General features: G+C 45.8%; 1 protein-coding gene across 4 annotated transcripts in view; it reads left to right on the top strand.

Annotated features, from left to right (window-relative positions):
* The window catches only part of LOC122554620 (2-5A-dependent ribonuclease-like), a 48,808-nt gene that overhangs the window by 6,739 nt on the left and 17,972 nt on the right, over positions 1-24,097 (top strand). For 2 of the 4 annotated variants that reach the window (XM_043699937.1, XM_043699936.1), the window contains exon 2: positions 20,649-22,342. In XM_043699937.1, the coding sequence (XP_043555872.1) occupies positions 20,674-22,342 (1,669 nt within the window). In that variant the 5' untranslated portion in view covers positions 20,649-20,673. Of the gene's footprint in view, positions 1-15,906; positions 16,072-20,648; positions 22,343-24,097 lie in introns of those variants that run through there. The other 2 variants (XM_043699934.1, XM_043699935.1) reach the window with 2 other exon arrangements.

The following is a 24,097-nucleotide window of genomic DNA, read 5'->3' as shown; positions in this document are numbered from 1 at the left end:
CCATGAGGAAAGGCATCATCACTCTCACCTACAAACGGAAGGGGGAGAGGGAGAACTCAGAAATTGGAGACCAATCTCACTGTTGAATGCGGATTACAAAATTCTGTCAAAGGTTATCACCAACCGGGTCAGGTCTGCTCTGGGGTCGGTGATTCACCCTGACCAAACCTGTGCTGTACTGGGCAGGAAGATCGCTGACAGTCTCGCCCTCCTCAGGGATACGATCGTCTACGTGCAGGACAGAGGGTTGGACATTTGCCTGGTCAGCCTGGATCAGGAGAAAGCCTTTGATAGGATATCACACACGTATATGAGAGATGTTCTCTCCAAAATGGGCTTTGGGGAGGGAATCTGCAATTGGATCAGACTGCTCTACACTAACATTGTCAGTGCAGTCTCAATCAATTGGTAGGAATCAGATAGCTTCCCAGTCAGATCTGGAGTCAGGCAGGGCAGCCCTCTCTCTCCTGCCTTGTTTGTGTGCTGCATAGAGCTGTTTGCTGAGTCCATCAAGAAGGATGCGAGCCTGAGAGGGGTGACTATTCCTGGCAGCGGGGGTCTGCAGGTTAAGGCCTCCCTATACATGGATGACGTCGCCGTTTTCTGCTCAGATCCCCTGTCCGTGCACAGACTCATGTGCATATGTGACCAGTTCGAAAGGGCCTCTGGGGCCAAGGTAAACCGAGGCAAGAGCGAGGCCATGCTCTTTGGGAACTGGGCCGACCAATCCTTGATCCCCTTTATCATCAGGACCGAAACCACCTCATATGCTGGGTGTTTGGTTCGGGGGCGCTGGGGCGTGCGCCAAGTCTTGGGAGGAGCGTATCAGCAAAGTGAGGCAGAAACTGGGCAGATGGATGCTACAGTCGCTCTCCATCGCGGGAAAAAAACCTGGTCATCAGGTGTGAGGCACTGTCATTGCTGTTATATGTGGCACACGTCTGGCCTATTCCCAGAATCTCTGCCGCTGCAGTCACCCAGGCCATCTTCCAGTTTATATGGAGATCAAAGATGGACTGGGTCCAAAGGGACACGATGTATAAAGATCTGGGCAACGTGGAAAAAACACACCCTGATGGCCACCTTTGTGTGTGGCTGCATCAAGCTGTGCGTGGATCCCCGGTACGCAAACACCAAGTGTCACTACGTACTGAGGTTCTATCTGTCCCCGGTGTTGCGAAGGATGGGCCTGGCCTCGCTGCCACAGAACGCTCCGAGTAGTTGGACTGTTCCGTATCACCTGTCCTTCGTGGAGAAGTTTATGAAGAAAAACACCTTTGACCACAAGTCCATCAGGAAGTGGTCAGCACGTAGTGTCCTTGAGACCCTTCGGGAAAAGGAGAGGCAGGATCCTGTCGAGCGGTTCCCTGAGCAGACTGTCAAAGCCATTTGGCAGAATGCCTCATCGCCAGAACTTTCCAACAAGCACCTAGACATGGCTTGGCTGGTGGTGGGAAGGGCTCTGCCTGTGAGATCCTTTATGCACGCCCGGACTCTCAGTCGCACCGCACACTGCCCTCGAAACAGCTGCGGGGGGGACAAGACTGTCACACACCTCTTTCTGGAATGTGTCTATGCAGAAGAAGTCTGGAGAGGAATGCTGTGGTGTTTGTTGAGGTTCGTTCAAAGTAGTTCCGTGACGCGGGACTCCGTGCTCTACCATCTGTTCTCCAGGACGCACACTGAGACGAACATCAACTGTGCCTGGAGGATCAACAACTCGGTGAAGGACGTTCTCTGAGTGGTCCGAAACCTGCTGATCCTCCAGCTCAAGGAGTTGACCCCGACTGAATGTTGCAGACTGGCACATTCCAAGGTCCAGGACTACGTGTTGAGGGGCGCGCTGAAGCTTGGGGCAGCTGCCGCCAAGGCGCAGTGGGCAAAGACCACTATGTAACATCTGCCTGCCTAAGAAGAACAGGAGGCCCACGCAGTCATTTGGGCTCCGCTGGCGCCTCAGCTACATATATGGACATATGATTGATAAATGTACAGACCTGTATATACAAATGATAAATTTTGATCTCTGTATGCAAATGTTTACGTATCTATGGCATGACCAACGTCCAGACCATCAAATTATTTTATGAATAAAGTATATTTTTGAAATTAAAAAAAATGTGAGCATGAGAGCAAGACGGTGAATAAAATTGCAAGCGACTGGCCTCATGCTTATGGACAGAACAGTGCTGTTCAGCAATTAATGATTACATTAGCACATGACAACAATGACCTAACTTCAGGAAAGCAGCCTTGGGTTGAGATGAGAATCAATAAAGATACAAAATCAGTTGTGAGAGTTGTGTACAGACTCCCTAACTGATATTACACAATAGAATGGGATATAAAGGAAGAAATAAATAGTGATAAACATGGAGGTGTTAAACCTCATATGGAATGGAAAAATCAAGCTCTGGGGTTAATCAAAGATCAGGGTATACAAAACCTGATATTGAGCAATGAGATTAAATTAATTAATGATCTCACAGTGAAGACATTCCTAATAAGTAGTGACCATAATATGATTAAATTCTACTTTCAGTTTGAGGAGAGAAAAGTGAACAGTACCTGAAACTTAGTTAAGACAGTTACGAGGATGTGAGAGTTGAGCTAGCTTAGGTGAAGGGGCAATAAACCAGAGAGGAATCTATCAGAAGCAATCACGGGAGAGAAATTGTGGATTGGAAAATCGTATAAAAGTTAAACGTTGCAGTCACATGTATCTTGAACAATGGCCTGATGGCCCGTATGTTACTGAAGCCTATTATAGCTTCTACAAGTAAGATATAAGTCAGGAAAGGTAGGGAGAAAGGAACTCAAGAAAATTACAATCACTGGAGGAAAAAGTATTAAAGAGGATTGATGAGGGCAGAGTGGTGGATGTGATCTATATGGACTTCAGTAAGGTGTTAGACAAGGTTTCTCATGGGAGCAAGTTTGGATCTCATGGAATATGGGGAGAACTAGATATTTGGATATTGAACTGGCTTGAAGTTAGAAGACAGAGGGTTGTGGTGAAGGGTTGCTTTTCAGACTAGAGGCCTGTGACCAGTGGAGTGCCACAAGGATTGGTGCAGGGTCCACTACTTTTCATCATTGATATAAATGATTTGGATGTGAACATAGAAGGTATAGTTAGTAAATTTGCAGATGACACCAAAATTGGAGGTGTAATGGACAGTGAAGAAGGTTACCTCAGATTACAATGGGATCTTGGTCAGATGAGTCAATGGGCTGAGGAGTGGCAGATAGTTTTTAATTTAGATAAATGTGAGGTGGTGCATTTTGGAAAAGCAAATCTTAGCAGGACTTATATACTTAATGGTAAGGTCCTAGGGAGTGTTGCTGAACAAAGAGACCTTGGAGTGCAGGTTCATAGCTCCTTGAAAGTGGAGTCGCAAGTAGATAGGATAATGGAGAAGGCGTTTGGTATGCTTTCTTTTATTGGTCAGAGTATTGAGTGCAGGAGTTGGGAAGTCATGTTGCAGCTGTACAGGACCTATCGGAAGGATGTTGTGAAAAGTGAAAGGTTTCAGATAAGATTTACAGAGATGTTGCCAGGATTGGAGGATTTCAGCCAAAGGGAGAGGATGAATAGGCTGGGGCTGTTTTCCCTGTATCATCGGAGTCTGAGGGGTGACCTTATAGAGGTTTATAAAATCATGAGGGGCATGGATAGGGTAAATAGAAAAAGTCTTTTCCCTGGGCTGGGAGAGTTCAGAACTAGAGGGCATAGGTTTAGGGTGAGAGGGGAAAGATATAAAAGGGACTGAAGAGGCATCTTTTTCACACAGAGGGTGGTACGTTTATGGAATGAGCTGCCAGATGAAATGGTGGAGGCTGGTACAATTGCAACATTTAAAAAGCATCTGGACGGATATATGAATAGGAAGGGTTTAGAGGGATATTGGTCAAGTGCTGGCAAACGGAACTAAGTTAGGTTGGGATATCTGGTCAGCATGGATGAATTGGACCGAAGGGTCTTTTTCCGTGCTATACATCTCTATGACTCTATGACTAAGTGGCTTGAATAAGTTGTTTGGTTCTTGGGAAAGCTGTACCAATTGATGTGTGAAATAACTCCAATGAGGTTGGTATCCTGTCACCAAGTCACCTTTTATTTACACATGGAAAGTCCTTGTGGCTCAGTGGTTAGCACTGCTGCCTCACAGCACCAAGGGCCTGGGTTTAATTCCAGCCTCGGGCGACGGTCAATGTGGAGTTTGCACATTCTCCCCGTGTCTGGGTGGGTTTCCTCCAGGTGTTCTGGTTTCGTCCCACAGACCAAAGATGTGGAGGTTAGTTGGATTGGCCATGCTAAATTGCCTATAGTGTCCAGGGATGTGCAGACTAGGTGGGTTAGCCATGGGAAAAGCAGGGATAGGGTGGGAGGGTTGGGATGGTGTTTGGAGAGTTGGTGCGGGCCTGCTGGGCTGAATGGCCTGCTGTAGGGCCAGTATGAACTGATCCAGGTTCCTCAGAGCCAGCTCTCAGAATGAACTGAACCTCACACGTGCCTGTTTTTTTTATTTTAAAATATTTTATTAAACAGTACAAGTTACAAACAAACAGTTAATAATGAACAGCAGTTTACAAAAAAACAGCAAACCCCCATTCCTCCCCACTTCCGGCTACTCAAAGGCAGCCTGCCCCAACGCCCCTTCCAATTCTCGGTCTGGCCCGACACACCTTCTGGCCACCTCGAGGATAGACCGCCCTGGTAGCTTCCCGTGGTGACAGCACTGAGGACAGCCCACCGCCTTCCAGTTCTCGGTCTGCCCCTAATTACCATTTGCCTCTCGCCCACCCCGATGCGCCATCCGGCCTGTGGACTGCCCTGACAGACATCCAAGCAGCATCTAGACCAGCTCGTCCCCCTTCCTGGGATGACGGCGCATAGGGCAGCCCACAGGCCTTCTGGATCCAGGCCTGCCCCTACGCACATTCTGGCGATCAGCTGCTCCGACACACCTTCCAACCACCTCTATGACAGCCCATCCCGATTATCCCTTCTTCGGACAACAGTGCTCAGAACTGCCTACCCAACTTCCAGCTCTCGGGAGAGCCTACCTGCCTTCTGGTTCTCTGGACAGCCTAACAACCTCCGGCTTTTGGGACAGCTTTTTGGGATGACCTATGAGCCTCTCAGCTCACAGTGAGGCCTGCCAGACCCAGGGACATGCAAGACAGTGCGGGTGATAAACTCAACAAGCAACATGACAGAGTTAATTATCAACAAACAAGTCCCTTCTGGTACACAGAGTCCATTACCATAATAGTTTTCTTCAGAATGCAGAATCCACTCCAGTGTGCAGAGTGCATTATCAGGAATTAGATTAGATTACTTACAGTGTGGAGTCAGGCCCTTCGGCCCAACAAGTCCACACCGACCCGCCGAAGCGTAATCCACCCATTTCCCTACATTTACCTAACACTACGGGCAATTTAGCATGGCCAGTTCACCTGATCTGTACATCTTTGGAGTGTGGGAGGAAACCGGAGCACCCGGAGGAAACCCACGCAGACACGAGGAGAATGTGCAAACTCCACACAGTCAATCACCTGAGTCGGGAATTGAACCCGGGTCTTTGGTGTTGTGAGGCAGCAGTGCTAACCACTGTGCCACCGTGCCGCCCTCCAGTACGCACACTCCACTCCAGTACGCAGAGTCTACAATCAAAAGCAGAGTCCACTCCAGTGTGCAGAGTCCACTCCTGAAGGCAGCAAATGCCCACCCCACAGCGCACACACAGGTGTTCAGTCTCCATAGAGGCCTGGTCCATCGACAGAGAACCAGGTCCACTTACAGGAGTACAGTTCATTGTAAAAGTTGCAGGGAACTCATAGGGGTGGTCCACTCCAACAGCAGAGTCCAATCCTGGATGCAGCAAGTGCTCACCTCCCAGCACACACACAGATGTTCAGTCTTTACAGAGGTAGACTCCACACACAGAGGTATATGCCACCCACAGAGGAACTGTTCATCTGGAAAGGTGCATTATCTCACAGGGGACTCAGTCGAACACCAAAAAAGTGAAAACACCCATGCAAAAATAAAACAAAGAAAACCAGAATGCAAGGGCTAAGCCCTGCCACAAGATCAACATAAAGTCTTAGAGTCATTGAGATATGCAGCTCGGAAACCTGTCCATGCCGACCAGATATCCCAACCCAATCTAGTCCCATCTGCCAGCACCCAGCCCTTATCCCTCCAAACACTTCCTATTCACATACTCATCCAGATACCTTTTAAATGTTGCTATTGTACCAGCCTCCACCACTTCCTCTGGCAGCTCATTCCATACACGTACTACACTCTGCCTGAAAACATTGCCCCTTAGGTCTCTTTTACATCTTACCCCTCTCACTCTAAATCTATTCCCTCTAGTTCTGGACTCACCCCACCCCAGGGAAAAGACTATTTATCCTATCCATGCCCCTCATGATTTAAAAACCTCCATAAGTTTGCCCCTTAAGCTCCGGCACTCCAGGAAAAATGGCCCCAGCCTGTTCAGCGTCTCCCTATAGTTCAAATGCTCCAACCCTGGCAACATCCTTGTAAATCTTTGCTGAACCCTTTCAAATTTCACAACATCTTTCCAATAGGAAGGAGACCAGAATTGCACACAATATTCCAACAGTGGCCTAACCAATGTCCTGTACAGCCATAACATGACCTCCCAACTCCTGTACTCAATACTCTGACCAATAAAGGAAAGCATACCAAACGCCTCCTTCACTATCCTATCTACCTGCAACTCCACTTTCAAGGAGCTATGAACCTGCACTCCAAGCTCTCTGTTCAGCAACACTACCTAGGATCTTACCATTAAGTGTATAAGTCCTGCAAAGATTTGCTTTCCCAAAATGCAGCACCTCACATTTATCCAAATCAAACTCCATCTGCCACTTCTCAGCCCATTGGCCCATTTGATCAATATTCCATTGTAATCTGAGGTAACCTTCTTTGCTGTCCACTACACCTCCAATTTTGGTGTCATCTGCAAACTTACTAACTGTACCTTTTATGTTCACATCCAAATCATTTATGTAAATGATGAAAAGTAGTAGACCCAGCACGATCATTGTGGCACTCCACTGGTCACAGGCCTCTAGTCTGAAAAGCAACCCTCCACCACAACCCTCTATCTTCTACCTTTGAGCCAGTTCTGTATCCAAATGGCTAGTTCTCCCTGTATTGCATGAGATCTAACCTTGCTAACCAGTCTCCCATAGGGAATCTTCTCGAATGCCTTACTGATGATAGATTACATCCACTGCTCTGCCCTCATCAGTCTTCTTTGTTACTTTTTCAAAGAACTCAATCGTGTTTGTGAGACATGATTTCCCATGTATAAAGCCATGTTGACTATCCCGAATCAGTCCTTGCCTTTCCAAATACATGCACACCCTGTCCCTCAGGATTCCCTCCAACAACTTGCGCACCACTGACGTTAGGGTCACTGGTCTATAGTTCCCTGGCTTGTCCTTACCACCTTTCTTAAACAGTGGCACCACGTTTGCCAACCTCCAGTCTTCTGGCACCTCACCTATGACTATCAATGATACAAATATCTCAGCATGAGGCCCAGCAACTAGTTCCCTAGCTTCCCAAAGAGTTCTAAGGTACACCTGATCAGGTCCTGGGGATTTATCCACTTTTATGCGTTTCAAGACATCCAGCACTTCCTCCTTTGTCATATGGACATTTTTCAAGATGTCAGTACCTATTCCCCACACTCTATATCTTTCATGCCCTTTTTCACTTTAAAATGATGCAAAATAACTATTTAGTATGCCCCCCCATCTCCAGTAGCTCCACACAAAGGCCGCCTTGTAGACCTTTGAGGGGCCCTATTTTCTCCCTAGTTACCCTTTCGTCCTTAATGTATTTGTAAAAACCCTTTGGATTCTCCTTAACTCTATTTGCCAAAGCTCTCTCATGACCCATTTTTGCCCCTCTGATTTCCCTCTTAAGTATACTCCTACTGCCTTTATACTCTTCTAAGGATTCACTCGATCCACCCTGTCTATACTTGACATATGCTTCCATCTTTTTCTTAACCAAACCCTCAATTTCTTTACTCATCCAGCATTCCCTATACCTACCAGCTTTTCCTTTCACCCTAACAGGAATATACTTTCTCTGGACTCTCATAATCTCATTTCTGAAGGCTTTCCATTTTCCAGCCATCCCTTTACCTGCGAACATCTGTGCCCAATCAGCTTTTGAAAATTCTTGTCTAATTAGGGCGGCACGGTGGCACAGTGGTTAGCACTGCTGCCTCACAGCGCCTGAGACCCGGGTTCAATTCCCGACTCAGGCGACTGACTGTGTGGAGTTTGCACGTTCTCCCCGTGTCTGCGTGGGTTTCCTCCGGGTGCTCCGGTTTCCTCCCACAGTCCAAAGATGTGCAGGGTCAGGTGAATTGGCCATGCTAAATTGCCCGTAGTGTTAGGTAAGGGGTAAATGTAGGGGAATGGGTGGGTTTCGCTTCGGCGGGTTGGTGTGGACTTGTTGGGCCGAAGGGCCTGTTTCCACACTGTAATGTAATGTAATGTAATCTAATCTAATCTAATACCGTCAAAATTGGCCTTTCTTCAATTTTGAACATCAACTTTTAGATATGGTCTATTCTTTTCCACCACTATTTTAAAACTATTAGAAATTTTAATCTTTGGCCCCAAAGTGCTCCCCCACTGACACCTCAATCACCTGCCCTGCCTTATTTCCCAAGAGCATGTCAAGTTTTGCGCCTTCTCTAGTAGGTACATCCACATACTGAATCAGAAAACTTTCTTGTACATACTGAACAAATTCCTCTCCATCTAAAGAGATTTGGTATTCTTGCAATTCTGTCCTGATCAGTAAGAAATGAAAAGCTTCAAACAGCATTTCCTTTTTCAGAAAAAGTAAATTGAGTTGAAAGAATGTCAGCCCCCTTAAATGTTATCTGTATCTTTCCTCACAAATGCTGACTAAACTTGATGGGTACTTCCAGACAATCCTGTTTAGATCAGACACTTTGTGGGAGTGTTATCGGACAAAGTAAAATCACCATGGGCTAGATAAGGCGATATGAAACAAGATGACCCAAAGCTTTATTGAAGGGATAGGTTTTAAGGAGCAGCATGAAGGATGAAAAAGAGACAGAAATGCACTGAGAGAGGGGGGGGGGGGGGGACAGCTGAAGAGACTGTCTTCAATGGTGAAATAAATAGATAGCACAGCCACAATAAGAGACAGGCTGCATGAGTTGTCCATCTCCCAGCAGCTGAGTCAGTTCACCCAGTAGTTCATTTCTCCTCTGCTGCCTTCTCCTGCCAGAGGTTATGTGACATGCAAAAACCCATAATCTGTTTTCCCCTCGCATGTTTGTGGTGTCTGGGCATCATCTAACTGCCTGTCCCTTATAGCCATGGAGAATGGGTACATGGAGTGTACATTGCATGGGTACACACACTGCTGTTGGAGATGGAGTTACAAAATTTGTATCTTGTCACAGTAAAAGAACACTGATATGTTTCCATGTCTGCTGCCCTTGGCCTTCTAGATGGTGAGGCCTTGGGTTTGGAAGGGCTGTTGATGGAGTCTGTGTGATTTATTATAGCGCAGTAGACCTTGTGATTGAAGGAAGGTCATTGATGTAGCAGTGAAGATCAGAGAGTCAAAGAGATGTACAGCACTGAAACAGACCCTTCAGTCCATCTTGTTCATGCCAACCAGATATCCTAACCTAATCTAGTCCCATTTGCCAGGACTTGACCCAGACCTCTCTAAACCCTTCCTATTCATATATCCATCCAGATGTCTTTTAAATGTTTTAGTTGTACCAGCCTCACCACTTCCTCTGGCAGCTCATTTCACACGTGCATCACCTTCTGCATGAAAAAGTTGCCCCTTAGGTCCCTTTTATATCTTTCCCCTCTCACCCTAAAACTATGCCCTCCAGTTCTGAATTCTCACACCCCAGGGAAAAGACCTTGTCTATTTATCCTATCCATGCCCCTCATGATTTTATAAACCTCCATAAGGTCACCCCTCAGCCTCCGATGCTTCAGGGAAAACAGCCCCAGCTGTTCAGCCTCTCCCTATAGCTCAAATCCTCCTGGCAACATCCTTGTCAATCTTTTCTGAACCCTTTCAAGTTTTACAACATCCTTCTGATAGGAAGGAGACCAGAATTGCACACAATATTCCAAAAGTGGCCTAACCAATGTCCTGTACAGCCACAACATGACCTCCCACTTCCTATTTTCAAAGCTCTGACCAATAAAGGAAAGCATACCAAACGCCTTCTTCACTATCCTACCTGCGACTCTACTTTCAAGGAGCTATGAACCTGCATTCCAAGGACTCTTTGTTCAGCAATACTCCGTATGACCTTACCATCAAGTGTATAAGTCCTGCTCTGATTTGCTTTTCCAAAATGTAGCACCTCGCATTAATCTGAATTAAACTCCATCTGCCAATCCTCAGCCCATTGGCTCATCTGACCAAGACCCTGTTGTACTCTGAAGTAACCTCCTTTGCTGTCCACTACACCTCCAATTTTGGTGTCATCTGCAAACTTACTAACTATACCTCTTATGTTCATATCCAAATCATTTATATAAATGATGAAAAGTAGTGGACAGCACAGGTCACAGACCTCTATTCTGAAAAGCAATGCTCCACCACCACTCTCTGTCTTCTACCTTTGAGCCAGTTCTGTAACCAAATATTTAGTTCTCCCTGTATTCCATGAACTCTAAACTTGCTAACCAGTCTCCCATGGGGAACCTTGTCGAAAGCCTTACTGAAGTGCTCGTATCCAAATGATTTATGTAAATCACAAAAAGTAGAGGGCCCAGCACTGATCCTTATGGCACTCCACTGGTCACAGGCCTCCAGTCTGAAAAACAACCGTCCACCACCACCCTCTGTCTTCTACCTTTGAGCCAGTTCTGTATCCAAATGGTTAGTTCTCCCTGTATTCCGTGAGATCTAATCTTGATAATCAGTCTCCATGGGGAACCTTGACAAATGCCTTACTGAAGTCCATATAGATCACATCTACTGCTCTGACCTCATCAATCTTCTTTGTTACTTCTTCAAAAAACTCAATCAAGTTTGTGGGACATGATTTCCCATGCACAAAGCCATGTTGACTATCCCGAATCAGTCCTTGCCTTTCCAAATACATGTACATCCTGTCCCTCAGGATTCCCTCCAACAACTTGTCCACCACAGAGTTCAGGCTCACCGGTCTATAATTCCCTGGCTTGTCTTTACCGCCCTTCTTAAACAGTGGCACCACGTTTGCCAATCTCCAATCTTCCAGCACCTCACCTGTGACTATCGATGATATAAATATCTCAGCACGAGGCCCAGCAATCACTTCTCTAGCTTCCCACAGAGTTCTCGGGTACACCTGATCAGGTCCTGGGTATTTATCCACCTTTAACCATTTCAAGACATCCAGCACTTCCTCCTCTGTAATCTGGACATTTTGCAAGATGTCATCATCTATTTCCCTACAGCCTATATCTTCCATATCCTTTGCTGAACAAGTATGTAAATCTCCTATTTGGAACAAACTGATGAAAGTTTGGTGTTTTACTGTAGATTTTGGTCTCCAGCAAATCGTGCATTTTAAGCTGAGAAAAAAGACAGCTCTGGCAAACGCTATTTTACAACTTCGCTAAATTATTGTCTTCATTCGGTTGGTTTTGAATCAAATGGTTCTTTTCTCCAACACTGTAATAAATATAAACATAAAAGTTGAAGGAAAAAAATTATTGCGTACAGTTCAGGTTGCTGCATTATAGGAAGGATGTGGAAGCATTGGAAAGGGTGCAGAGGAGATTTACCAGGATGTTGCCTGGAATGGAGGGAAAGTCTTAAGAGGAAAGGCTGAGGTACTTGAGACTGTTTTCATTAGAGAGAAGGTGAAAGGTGACTTAAAAGAGACATATAAGATGATCAGAGGGTTAGATGGGGCGGACAGTGAGAACCTTTTTCCTTGGATGGTGATAGCTAGCATGAGGGGATATAGCTTTAAATTGAGGGGTGATAGATATAGGACAGATGTCAAAAGTAGGTTCTTTACTCAGAGTAGTGAGGGCATGGAATGTCCTGCCTGCAATAGTAGTAAACTTGCAAACTTTAAGGTAATTTAAATGGTAATTGGATAAACATATGGATGATAATGGAGTAGTGTAGGTAGGATGGGCTTCAGATTGGTTTCACAGGTCAATGCAACAGTGAGGGCCGAAGGGCCTGTACTGTGCTGTAATGTTCTCTGCTCTATGTTCAATTTTTCCACTGACACAATTTGTCCTCTTTCCTGCTGGAGGGTGTTCTGGGCAGTTTTGTTGGCCTCTCAATGTGTGAGTGGTCGATGTTAACAAATCAATGTGACCTCTTGGACTTTCCCATCACTGGACATGGTTGCTTTTCAGTGCCATCTGTGTTGGCATTGGATTGGCCCAGGCCACAGCAGTGGCATGCTCCTTCACTTCCTGCTGTGATGCATTTCATCTTTAAATATGAAAGAGCGATCTGGGTCTGATTTCATCGGCATTAAAGACATCCCTTGTCTGTACACTTTCAGGACATCAGCCACAGGATGGTCTTGCCCATTGTCCATCATTGCTGCCATATATGCCACATCCTCACCAATCTCGGGTTGGAGACAGTGCCTTGCCTTGAATCAGTATGGCCATCTATCGCTGCCAGTGAACTCTGTGTGCAGCAGCCTCTTTGTCAGGGTGACTGCCCCTCCCTGCAGGATTGGACCAGAGGTGGAAACCCTCTCTGCTCGAGCTGCTTTGAGCCACATTGGCAGAGCTTCTTTAACATTGGGACTGACATCCATTACCCCACAGAAGAGGACATCTGCTTATCTACCTATTCACCTTGCGCTTCAGAATGATCAACAACCTCGATGGTGAAACTTTAAATCAGACAGCCTACATCAGATGACTTATCGAGAAAACTATTGCCTGGTAAGTGGTACACTCACTTCTGAATCAGGAGTTTGAGAATTCAAGTCACAGTTCCGAGAGTGATCACATAATCCACACTGACCCTGCCAGCACAGTACTTGGGGAGTGCTGCACTATTGTAGGCGCCACCTTTCGGTTGAGACCTTTCAACCTGTAAGAGTTCTTTCAGGGAGCAACAATTATTCAAAAGGGTCACATGGTTTATTGGGCAAAGAGTTCACATGATCAGAATAGGAATGTGACCCCTGCTAAATGTAATAACCTCTTCCACTCCTTCAGGTTGATCAGGGTTGTACTTTGATGCTGGCCCGAACCTAACCAAAAATAAAAATTCCCCTTTCTACCTTGATGTTCCTCTCTTCTCCACCGTCAGCTTAAATATACTGCAATCTCCAGGTGAAATGTCTTCTATCAACCAACCACTTGCAGTGGTGGGAGGGGTTACCAATATCATGGCTAGTCTGTATAGCCCTGATTAAAATGAATGTTCTTCCTCTGCTATTATATCCTATGAGGATGCTCCTGTTGTTGTAACCCAGACAGGCGCAGCACGGGTTTACCGGTTGGCTTGGATCCTTTATTTGGTGCCATAGGCGCCCCCTAATTAAATGTACCAAGCTGCTACTTCCGCAGGATATGGAGGAGTGGATCTCCCAGATCTGAAGAAATACCAATTACGTGCCCTGCTGTCATATGTGGGTGACTGAGTGCGTAAAGACTTGAGGTCGATATGGCTTGGCGTTGAGGCCTCGCAGGTGAGGTGTCCCCTCATGAATGTACTGTTTATGGACAAGATGCGATCCGTGGCTGAGCACTGTGAGAGCCTAATTATCTTAAACATGGTGAAAGCATGGAGGATAATGTGGCAGGGAGAGGGCAGTTTGCCAATCACTCCATTCGTGGGGCCCCCAGGATTTAGGCTGGGGTCAATGGACTCCGGCTTTAGAGCATGGGAGTCTCCTATTTGGGAAATTTATTCAAGGGAGAGGTCTTGATGTATTTCAACCAATTAAGTCAGGGATTCCTAATAGGGGCCTTTTCTGATACATTCAGGTTAGGGATCATATACAGAAGAAGACTACACTCTTGGCTCAGTTGAACAAGTTGGATATAGAGAGAAGGGTGCTCCAATGTAGGGATGCTCTCTTGGTTAGTACATTATACCATATGCAGAGGGGAGCGCCTTGGGGGATATGGAGACACTCCATGGGATCTGGAATCAGGAGGTGGGGGAATAAATTTCATCGGAAACATGAGAGAATGTAAAGAAAATCTCAACATGCAATAAAGCACAAGCTATGCAATTGAAGATCCTTCACAGGATCCATATGGCACCAGAGAGGTTATCAAAGTTTACGAAAGGATCTTCTCCAGGTTGTCTCAAATGTAAAATCAGCATAGGCACCCTTACACTTTGCCTTTGGTCCTGCTACAAGATTCGTGGATACTGGGGTGCCATAGTGAATGAGCTGGAGAAGATCCTGGGAATTGATGTTAATGTGGATCCAGTATCCCATCGATTGGAATTGCCAAATCTTCCCTCTTTGGATGAGCACAGGAAGCGGTGGTTTAACATTCTCACACGCTGTGTGAGGAAGAACATCTTAATGAACTGGACATCAGAAAAACGTCCAGGTCTTGCAGGGTGGCGCAGATTTGTGATGGAGCGTGTCTCTCAAGATTATCTGACAAGTATGGTGCATCATGGAACAGAGCGATTTTATAAGACCTGGTGGCCCTTTCTAAATTACACATACATGGATCTATCAGTGGTTAGGGCCTTTATATACTTGTGAGGGCCATATATGGTGGTCCGGGGACCCTGTGGGAAGGAGGCCTAGTAAATATGGGTATAATAACCACTGATCCTGTAGACGGGGGCAGCGAGTGGAGCAGTGGAAAGTACTGTAACTTATTTTAATTGGATTATAACTTAATTTAGTTCTATTTCATTTAATTCGAGTTTATTTTAACTTGGGTTAAGTAAATATGAGGAGAAAGTGAGATCTGCAGATGCTAGAAATCAGAGCTGAAAATGTGTTGCTGGAAAAGCGCAGTAGGTCAGGCAGGATCCAGGGAACAGGAAAATCGACGTTTCGGGCATAAGCCCTTCTTCAGGAATTAAGCAAATATGAGACAATTGTATCCTGTAGAGTAGTAGTAGTTTATTGTTAACATTACTGTAATATCATAATGTGGTATTATTTCTATTTCTCTGTACTTTTGTACATTTGTAAGTTTTCTTTTTGTAAAAGAGTAAAGATTTTTTCAATAAATACGTACATAAAAACAAAAACAAGGACATGAGGGGTGACTTTTTTTAATGCAGAGTGTTAAGTGTGTGCAATGAACTGCCAGAGGAAGTGGTGGATGCAGGTTTAAAAGACATTTGGATAAGTACCTGAATAAGGATATGGGCCAAGTGCAGGCGGGTGGGTCTAGTTTAGTTTCAGAATATGGATCAGTGGTGCTGGAAGAGCACAGCAATTCAGGCAGCATTCTGGATCAGTGGTGCTGGAGTTTGGGAATATGTTCGGCGTGGATTAATGGGACCGAAATGTCTGTTCATGCTTTATGAAAGGTTTCGGAAAGGGATTAATTGGAGAGTTGCTGGAAAGAGCCAGCACAGAGGTGGTGAGCAGAATGGCCTGAGAATGTGAGGGACATCTCTTCGATTACATCAATCGCCAGTGTTCACAAGTTTTTTAATCGGCTGTGAAGTGCTTTGACTCACTCTGAGGTTATTATTGAAAAGTAAGTACGTTGGACTTTTCCCAATAGTTTCTCAGTAACCACGCCGTCCACAGTGGACAGTAGAGTGTTTTGCTGAGCTGTCTTCTACTTACTGGAAGCGGTCTGAGTCACGCTCGCAGGTGAAACATTATTGTTTTCCTCAACAGTATCGTCTGATGTGCAGGGGGTGGGATCAGAATGCACTCACACCATTGCAAACAAAGCCACACCCCATTTCTTAACGCAGACGAAACGTTACAAGGGTCACTGCTGCATGAAATCCGTGCCTCTCGCATGTTTATTGTTTTGGAAGAGGGAAAAGGGCGAGGAGAGTCGGACAAGCGGTGTGTGAGTAGACTAGTTGGTCCATTTCATAAGCGTTCTTTGTTCATAAGCAGTCTTTGTTTTAATTTCAGCTTGCTTTGCTCGCTGTTCAGGAGCTCTTGAAAGTGAAAGTGTTTTAAAAAGGATGCGTGTCCTGATGCAATGCTCTTAGTGAATGGCTCGTACTGAACTTCAATTTTGTGCTTATTGTACCATGTCAAACAAAGTGAACTAAGGTTAAATTTATGGGCAGGAAGCAAATGGGTTAACCTGCCAAACCGAGCGAGTTTTAAACCTGGACATGTCTTTTCCTTCTTGTGATCTGACTGGGATGGAAATGACAGAGGTTGTTTCATTAAATCCTATTTGCATTTGGAATGGTCTAATCTCCAACATTTAAGAGGGGTGCAGTTTGTTCACAATGTGGTGACCGGAACTGTACACAATGAAGCTGTGACCAAAGCCCCAAGAACAATGATTCTGGCAATCGAATTACTGTACATGTTCCATTTGCATTTGGATTTCTTAAAACCACATTCAAGTGGGTTTGTGTTCCGTTCATACAAAAATATATATCTAAGATACGCGTGAAATGGCTCTGACATTACCTCCCTTCTCTTCCGGTCTATAATTTGTATGCTATCTGTCTTGCTATTTTCAGCGCTCTGTGGATAAGCTGTTTTATGTTAATGCATTTCTCAGATTTTTGACGTTAATTGTGTATTCCCTTGTTTCTGATTCCCAAATATGACGTCACACTTTCCGAATTAGATTCCTGCATTATTCTGTCGTTTCCTAATCCCTTGTTCTTCAATTCCAAAACTCTTTAGCTTGATCTGCTCAATGTCTCTCTGTGGGATTAGAGCCCTTCATCCCTGGCTCACTATTGTTAAAACTGATCCTTAGGAAGGGTGGGATTACAAGCTGATTGGAAATTCACCACACCATCTTTGCCTTTAATGTGTAGCAGAGAGGTGGGTGTGATGCTGACATTACTGGCCAGTTTGTGAGAGTGAGGGGGGTAATGGGGAAGTATCTCGATGTTTGGAGTCAGTCCTAGTAGTGTGTTGGCAATGTCACCAACTAATATATCAGAGGCTTAGACTAATGCTATGGGGGCACTGGTTCCAATCCCTGTCTGGCAGATGGGGTTAAAAAGTGATGACCATGAGTTGATAGGTTTTTACAGCAATCAGCATTACTAATTGCTGAGCAACATGGTGGCTCAGTGGTCAGCACTGCTGCCTCACTGCACCAGCGACCCAGGTTCGATTCCACCCTCAGGCAACTGGCTATGTGGCGTTTGCATGTTGCAGAGATGTGCAGGTTATGTGGATTGGCCATGCTAAATTGTCCATAGTGTCCAGGGATGTGTCGGCTAGGTGGATTAGCCATAGGAAATTCAGGGTTGGGGGGAGAGGGGTGAGTCTGGGTGGGATGCTTTTTAGAGGGTAGGTGTGGCCTGCTTACACACTGTAGGGATTCGATGATTATCATTTCCTTAAGGGAAGGAACTTTGACATCCTTGCCAGGTCTTGACCTATGTGTGACTCCAAACCAACAGCAAAGTGATTGGCTGTTATGATACAGGAGCAGGATTAGATTACATGGCCCCTCCAGCCTTCTGCCATTTGTGTTTTGATTTCCACATTCCCATCAACCCTGAATGACCGTTAATTCCTCCAGCTAATGATCTGTCTACCCCATTGTAAAAATATTCAGTGATCCTGCCTCTTGTCTCCAAGGCCCTTACAGTCCAGGAAATTCCAAACTCACACCAGCCTCTGCCCTCTGAGTCTGTGGCATCAAAAAACCCAAGCAAAACTGGGTACTGGGTCAAACTCTCCACTGACTGGAGTCACACCAGGCACATCGGAAGATAGTTGTAGTTGTTGGAGGTCAGTTGTCCAAGCTCCAGGACATCTTTGCAGGAGTTCCTCAGGGTTGTGTCCCAGGCCCAACCATCTTCAACTGCTTCGTCAATGACTTTCCCTCCATCATAAGGTCAGAAGTGGGGATGTTTGTAGATGATTGCACTATGTTCAGCACCATTCTCGATTCTTCAGATACTGAAACAGTACACATTCAAATGCTGCAAGACCTGGAATCTCCAGGCTTGAACTGATAAGGGGCAGCTAACATTTAAAAACAAACCATAACATTGACGGACAAAAATTGAATTATAAATACCTAAGGAAGAGACATGAAGGAGCCCTTTAAAGAATCCTTTGAAAATTTGGATCTTCCCGTTCATCTCCTCAGATAAGAGAATGAATCTTCAAAACAACTTCATTCAAATAGTCAGTGTGGAATATCTAATCCATTCACATCCATGGAAATATCACAGTTTAACCATCCTGTGATAGAGCATGTCATGCATTTTCAGGTTTTCTGGAAAATAGGGTAAAATGATTGGGATTCTAGTGAAAGTGCTCCCTTGGGACAATTTCCTGGTTCTAGTATTCCCATTTTGAAGTGCCAGGAAATTCTTAAAAACATGATTTTTTTTTAAACAATAAAGTGCTTCAAAGTCACCTTCTCCTGTTCTGTAAAATATTTCCTCTCATTGTCATTGGGTTTCTGCACAGGGTCTGGGAGGTTCCCTAATCATTAACCATTGCACAAATATAAAAACTGATTGCTCTTCGAACAAATACTGATCGAATACTTTAAGGTACCTACTGATCCTTTACATTTCTGGTACCAAGGAAATGTCAACTCAAGACTATTTCAGCACCTTGCAAGTCCATGACCACTGCCTCTTGGAAGGACAAGGGCCACAGATACAAGGTAATATGGACTCTGCAGCAAGTGTTCCCTTCATGTAACGCACCGTCCTGACACAGGGATCCAAATTGCTGTTCCTTCAGTGTCACTGGGTCAAAGTCCCAGAACTCCGTCCCTAAAAGTACTTGAGGTCATCTGACCCCAGGTGCACCCCAGTGGTTCAAGAAGGTAGCTCACTATCAAGGCACAGGGGGAGGAAAAGTTGGTCTTGCCATCAAATCCCACATCGCAAGAATAGATAACACAGTTCAATGAGAGGTGATGAAACAATGTTGAAATGAAGAACTTGTTGGAAGGGCTGTGAGGTTTTAGAGTCAGAGTTGTAGTGTCATACAGCACCTGTCCATAATGCGTCCATGCTGACCAGACATACCAAATTAATCCAGTGCCATTTTCCAGCATTTGACCCATATCCATGTCAACCCTTCCTATTCATGTACCTGTCCAGATGCATTTCAAATGTTGAAATTGTACTTGCCTTCACCATTTCTTTGCTGAAAATGTGTTGCTGTCGATTCTCCTGCTCCTTGGATGCTGCCTGACCTACTGCGCTTTTCCAGCAACACATTTTCAGCTCTGATCTCCAGCATCTGCAGACCTCACTTTCTCCTTCACCATTTCTTCTGGCAGCTCATTCCATATACGCACCACTCTCTGCGTGAAAAAGTTGCCCCTTCGGTCCCTTTCAAATATTTTCCAGGCCCTCTAGTTTTGGACTCCCCCTCCCTGGGAGAAAGACCATGGCTGTTCACCCTATCAGTCATTCATGATTTTATAAACCTCTATAAGGTCTTCCCTCAGCCCCCCGATGCTTGACAGAAAATGGCCCCAGCCAATTCAGCCTGTCCCTATAGCTCAAACCTTCCAACCCTGGCAACATCCCTGTAAATCTTTTCTGAACCCTTTCAAGTTGAACAACATCGTTCTTATAGCAGGGAGACTAGGAATGAACGCAGTATTCCAAACGTGGCCTAACCAATGTCCTGTACAACTGCAACGTGACCTTCTAACCTCAACACTCAATCCACTGACCAATTAAGGCAAGCGCACCACACGCTTTCTTCCATGAATAAAAACCAAAAGAACTGCGGATGCTATAAATCAGAAACAAAACCAGAAATTTTGGGAATACCTCAACAGGTCTGGCAGCATCTGTGAAGAGAAATCAGAGTTAACGCTTCCGGTTCTGAGGGATGGTCACCGGAATCGAAACATTAACTCTGATTTCTCTTCACAGATGCTGCCAGACCTGCTCAGCGTTTCCAGCCATTTCCGTTTTCGTGCCTCTTTCACCACCCTGCCCGCTTTTCAAAGAACTGCGAACTCGCATCCCAAGGTCGTCTTGTACGGCAACAGTCCCCACTGCTGAAACTTTATTGCTGGAACAGCACAGCAGGTCAGGCAGCATCTAGGGAACATTAACTCTGATTTCTCTTCACAGATGCTGCCAGACCTGCTCAGCGTTTCCAGCTATTTCCTTCACCACCCTGCCTACTCGCGATTCCCGCTTTTCAAAGAACTGTGAACTCGCATCCCAAGGTCGCCTGGTACGGCAACAGTCCCCACTGACCGACTATTAATTGTATCATCCCGCCATGTTTTGCCTTGATTTGCTCAACTGTTTTGAGAGTTGAGCCAAAATAGTGAAGAATGTTCTCTGAGGAAATCACGACAGTGCGCGATCTGAGTGACAAATCGCTTTAGCGAAACCCTTCGACGTTGTGATTAGGGAAATGAAAGTGCATTTGAATGACGAGGTGGGTGAGGTTAGGCGTGAAGTGCAGAGTGATTGTTCTGCTTTTCCTTCTGAACAGGAAGGAAGCTAGACCTCAACCGAGAATGGCAGGACAAGGAGAGGAACAAGTGGTCGAGGGGACCGAACTTGGTGATAAGCTTCGAGGTGTCTGCGAGTCTAACCATCCAGATCTCTCTCGGGCGGAAAAGTTAATTGAAGAGGGAGCCTTGGAAAACCTCGGTGTTGACGAGATTGGCTCCATTTTATGTCAAGTTGCGATGAAAGGTCACGTCGACATCATGAAGAAGTTGCTTGTGAGTAACAGAGTGGACGTGAACTACCGGGAGCCGCAGTACCAATGGTCGCCGCTCCTAAACGCTGTGCAGGCGGAACAAGAAGACATGGTTGACCTGCTGCTGGAACACGGGGCCGAGCCCGGCCTTCGGAAGAAGAATGGCGCCTCGCCTTTCATCGTCGCTGCGATAACGGGCAACGTGAACCTGCTGAGGAAGTTTCTCGCCTTGGGCGCGGGCATCGACGAGGCAGACGACAACGGTTTTACCGCCTTCATGGAGGCGGCGCAGTACGGCCATGAGGAGGCGCTCCGCCTCCTCTTCCGGGAGCACGCTAACGTGAACAAGGGCAGGCAAGTGTCCGGCGCCCGGGCGAATATCGGTAAAGGCGGCAAGACAGCCCTGATTGATGCCGTGATGGAAGGCCGGAAGGACATTGTCGAGATCTTGTTGGATGAAATGAACGCCGATGTTAATGCGTTCGACAACATCCGCAAAACGCCACTGATCCACGCCTTGGAGGGAAGCAACGAGGAGATTGCGGAGGCTCTGCTGAAACGGGGAGCAGATGTTAATGCCATGGACCGAAATCAAAACACGCCTCTGAGTGTCGCCTTGACCAAGTGTACGCTTCGAAGCCCCCTGTTGGAACAACTGGTGAAGTGCACCCAGAATCTCAATGTTCGGGACGCCGATGGGAAAACGCCGCTGATCCTTGCAGTCGAGAAGAAGATGCCCAGGGTGGTTAAACTTCTGCTGGAGGATGACAGCACGGAAATCAATGCACAAGACCGTTCAGGCCAGACGGCCCTGCTGGCAGCTGTGGAAAATAAGGATACCTCGTTGACAGAGATGCTGTGTAAGAAGGGGGCTGATGTATCCCTTGCGAACAACCGCGGGGATACGGCGTTAATGATAGCCATAAGGAAGTATGACAATAGAACAAAAAACATGCTGATTAAGCATGGGGCAGAGAAGGTGGCATCCAATGAAGGAAGACCTCCTTCAAGATGGAAGGAGCACAGCGTACGCTGGAAAGAGAGCCTGCGGAAACTGCAGGTGGAGCCCCGTGACCCCGTTGGGAAGCTGAAACTATCCAGAATCCCGGATTATAAAATTACAGAAGAAGGCAGCGCGACGGAGGTCTGCCTCGGGTTCTTTAACAATGAGATCGAAGTGGCGGTGAAATGTCACAGGAAAGGTGTCGAAGCAGCCAAAAGAGAATTGGATTGCCTCCGTGATCCCAAAATCAGTGGCAGCAGTCGCTTCGCAAGCCTCCGGTATTGTGAAAGTGATGATTTTTGTGATTACCTGTGCCTGGATCTCTGCGAGTATAACCTTGAGGAATGTGTGAGCAAGTGGCCGGACAAAACGCGAAGCGACGCCCCTAAAATAATGAAGCAGTTGGTTCAGGCTCTTCAGATTTTGCACAAGGTTAAATTTGCTCACCGGGATTTGCATCCGACAAATGTCCTCAGAGGTAACATCTCTTAAACATTTTCATATATTTCGGAGAGTGGTATATTCTGGGGTGTCTTTGTGCTGCTCAAATGTTCGATTCTTTGTGTTCTGATCTGGGTGTGGAGGATAGAAATGGAGCCAATCTTTTCAAGACTTTCATAAGCATAAATTTACCTAGATACACGTTATAAGCACACGCTACCTCACCCAAAACTTACAGGGTCAAATATTGCAGATTGCTATCTTAAGCGAAGACAGGATATGAAGAGACTCAGCAGGCCTAACAGCTTTTTTCAATTTCAAAAATATGTTTTATTAATAAAAATATCTTTATATACATATATAGTCACTAAAGCAGTTTGTTTCTCTGCAATAGCATATGAAGAAACAAAAGAAACATTGATGTTTGACTCTATCCAGCAAGGCATTTGTTACTTGTACAAGATTACATTTAAAAACGTTTGAGGCACTGGGAGGGTCTGATAATGAATGGACCCCATTTAAGTTCAGCAGAGAGACCTTAGTTGGTGGTCTTCCCCGACTGTGCCTTGATGGCAGCTGCCCCAAGCTTTAGTCCATCCCTCAGCACGTAGTTCTGGACCTTGGAATGTGCCAGTCTGCAACATTCGGTCAGGGTCAACTCCTTGCTCTGGAAGACCCATACGTTTTGAGCAGACCAAAGAGCATCTTTCACTGAGTTGATGGTCCTCCAGGTGCAGTCAGTGTCTGTCTCGGTGTGCGTCCCAAGGAACAGACCGTAGGGCACAGATACGTGTCACGGAGCTGCTCGGGACGAACCTCGACACAAACCACTACATCTTTCTCCAGACTTCCTTTGTAAATGCACGTTCCAGTGTGTGAGGCACTGGCCTAGTGGCATTATGTCCAGACTGTTAATCCAGAGACTCAGATAATGTTCTGGGGACCTGGGTTTGAATCCCGCCACGGCAGAGGTTGCAATTTGAACTCAGTAAAATCTGGAATTAAGAGTCTAATGATGACCATGAGTCCATTGTCGATTGTTGGAAAAATCCATCTGGTTCACTAATGTCCTTGAGGGAAGGAATCTGCCATCCTTACCCAGTCTGGCCAATATGTGACTCCAGACTGACTGCAATGTGGTTAACTCTTAACTGCCCTCTGGGCAATTAGGGATGGGCAATAAATGTCAGATTGGCCAGCGATGCCCTCATCCCATGAATGAATAGACAAAAAGTTTCTTTGCCAATGCAGCCACTTTGAAGGCAGCATGTGAAGGCGCAGACGGACCAAGCAATCAAGAAGGATCTCACAGGTAGTGCCCTTCTTCCCATCTGCAAAGTGATGTCTTGGTGCTTGTTGGAAGGTTCTCGTGATGAGGCATTGCAATACTCAGGGCCCAACAACAGTTTCAATCTGTGTCTATTTGTAGAGGCGGACGCCTCTATCTTATTAACCAGAATTAATATAATGAGGAAAATGCTGGAACTATTCAGCAGCGAGAATTAGCAGCATCTGTGGAAAGTGAAACAGAGTTAACATTTTAATTCGAATACCTTTTGTCAGAATTAGGAGAGATTAACAATGAGCAGCTTTTAAATAACTGCAGAAAGAGGAGATGTGCAAGAATAAAGGAGGTGTCATCGAGTCATACAGCATTGAAACAAACCCTTCAGTCCAACCAGTCCATGATGAACATGATTCCAAACTAAACTAGTCCCGTATCCCTCCAAACCTTTCCTGTTCATGGACTTATCCCAATGTCTTTTAAACATTGTAAGTGTGCCCACATCCA

Source organism: Chiloscyllium plagiosum, chromosome 11 (assembly GCF_004010195.1).
Source record: "Chiloscyllium plagiosum isolate BGI_BamShark_2017 chromosome 11, ASM401019v2, whole genome shotgun sequence".
Classification (NCBI taxonomy): domain Eukaryota; kingdom Metazoa; phylum Chordata; class Chondrichthyes; order Orectolobiformes; family Hemiscylliidae; genus Chiloscyllium; species Chiloscyllium plagiosum.
The sequence above is the reverse complement of the archived record's forward strand: the minus strand, read 5'-3'. Positions and strand labels throughout refer to the sequence as shown.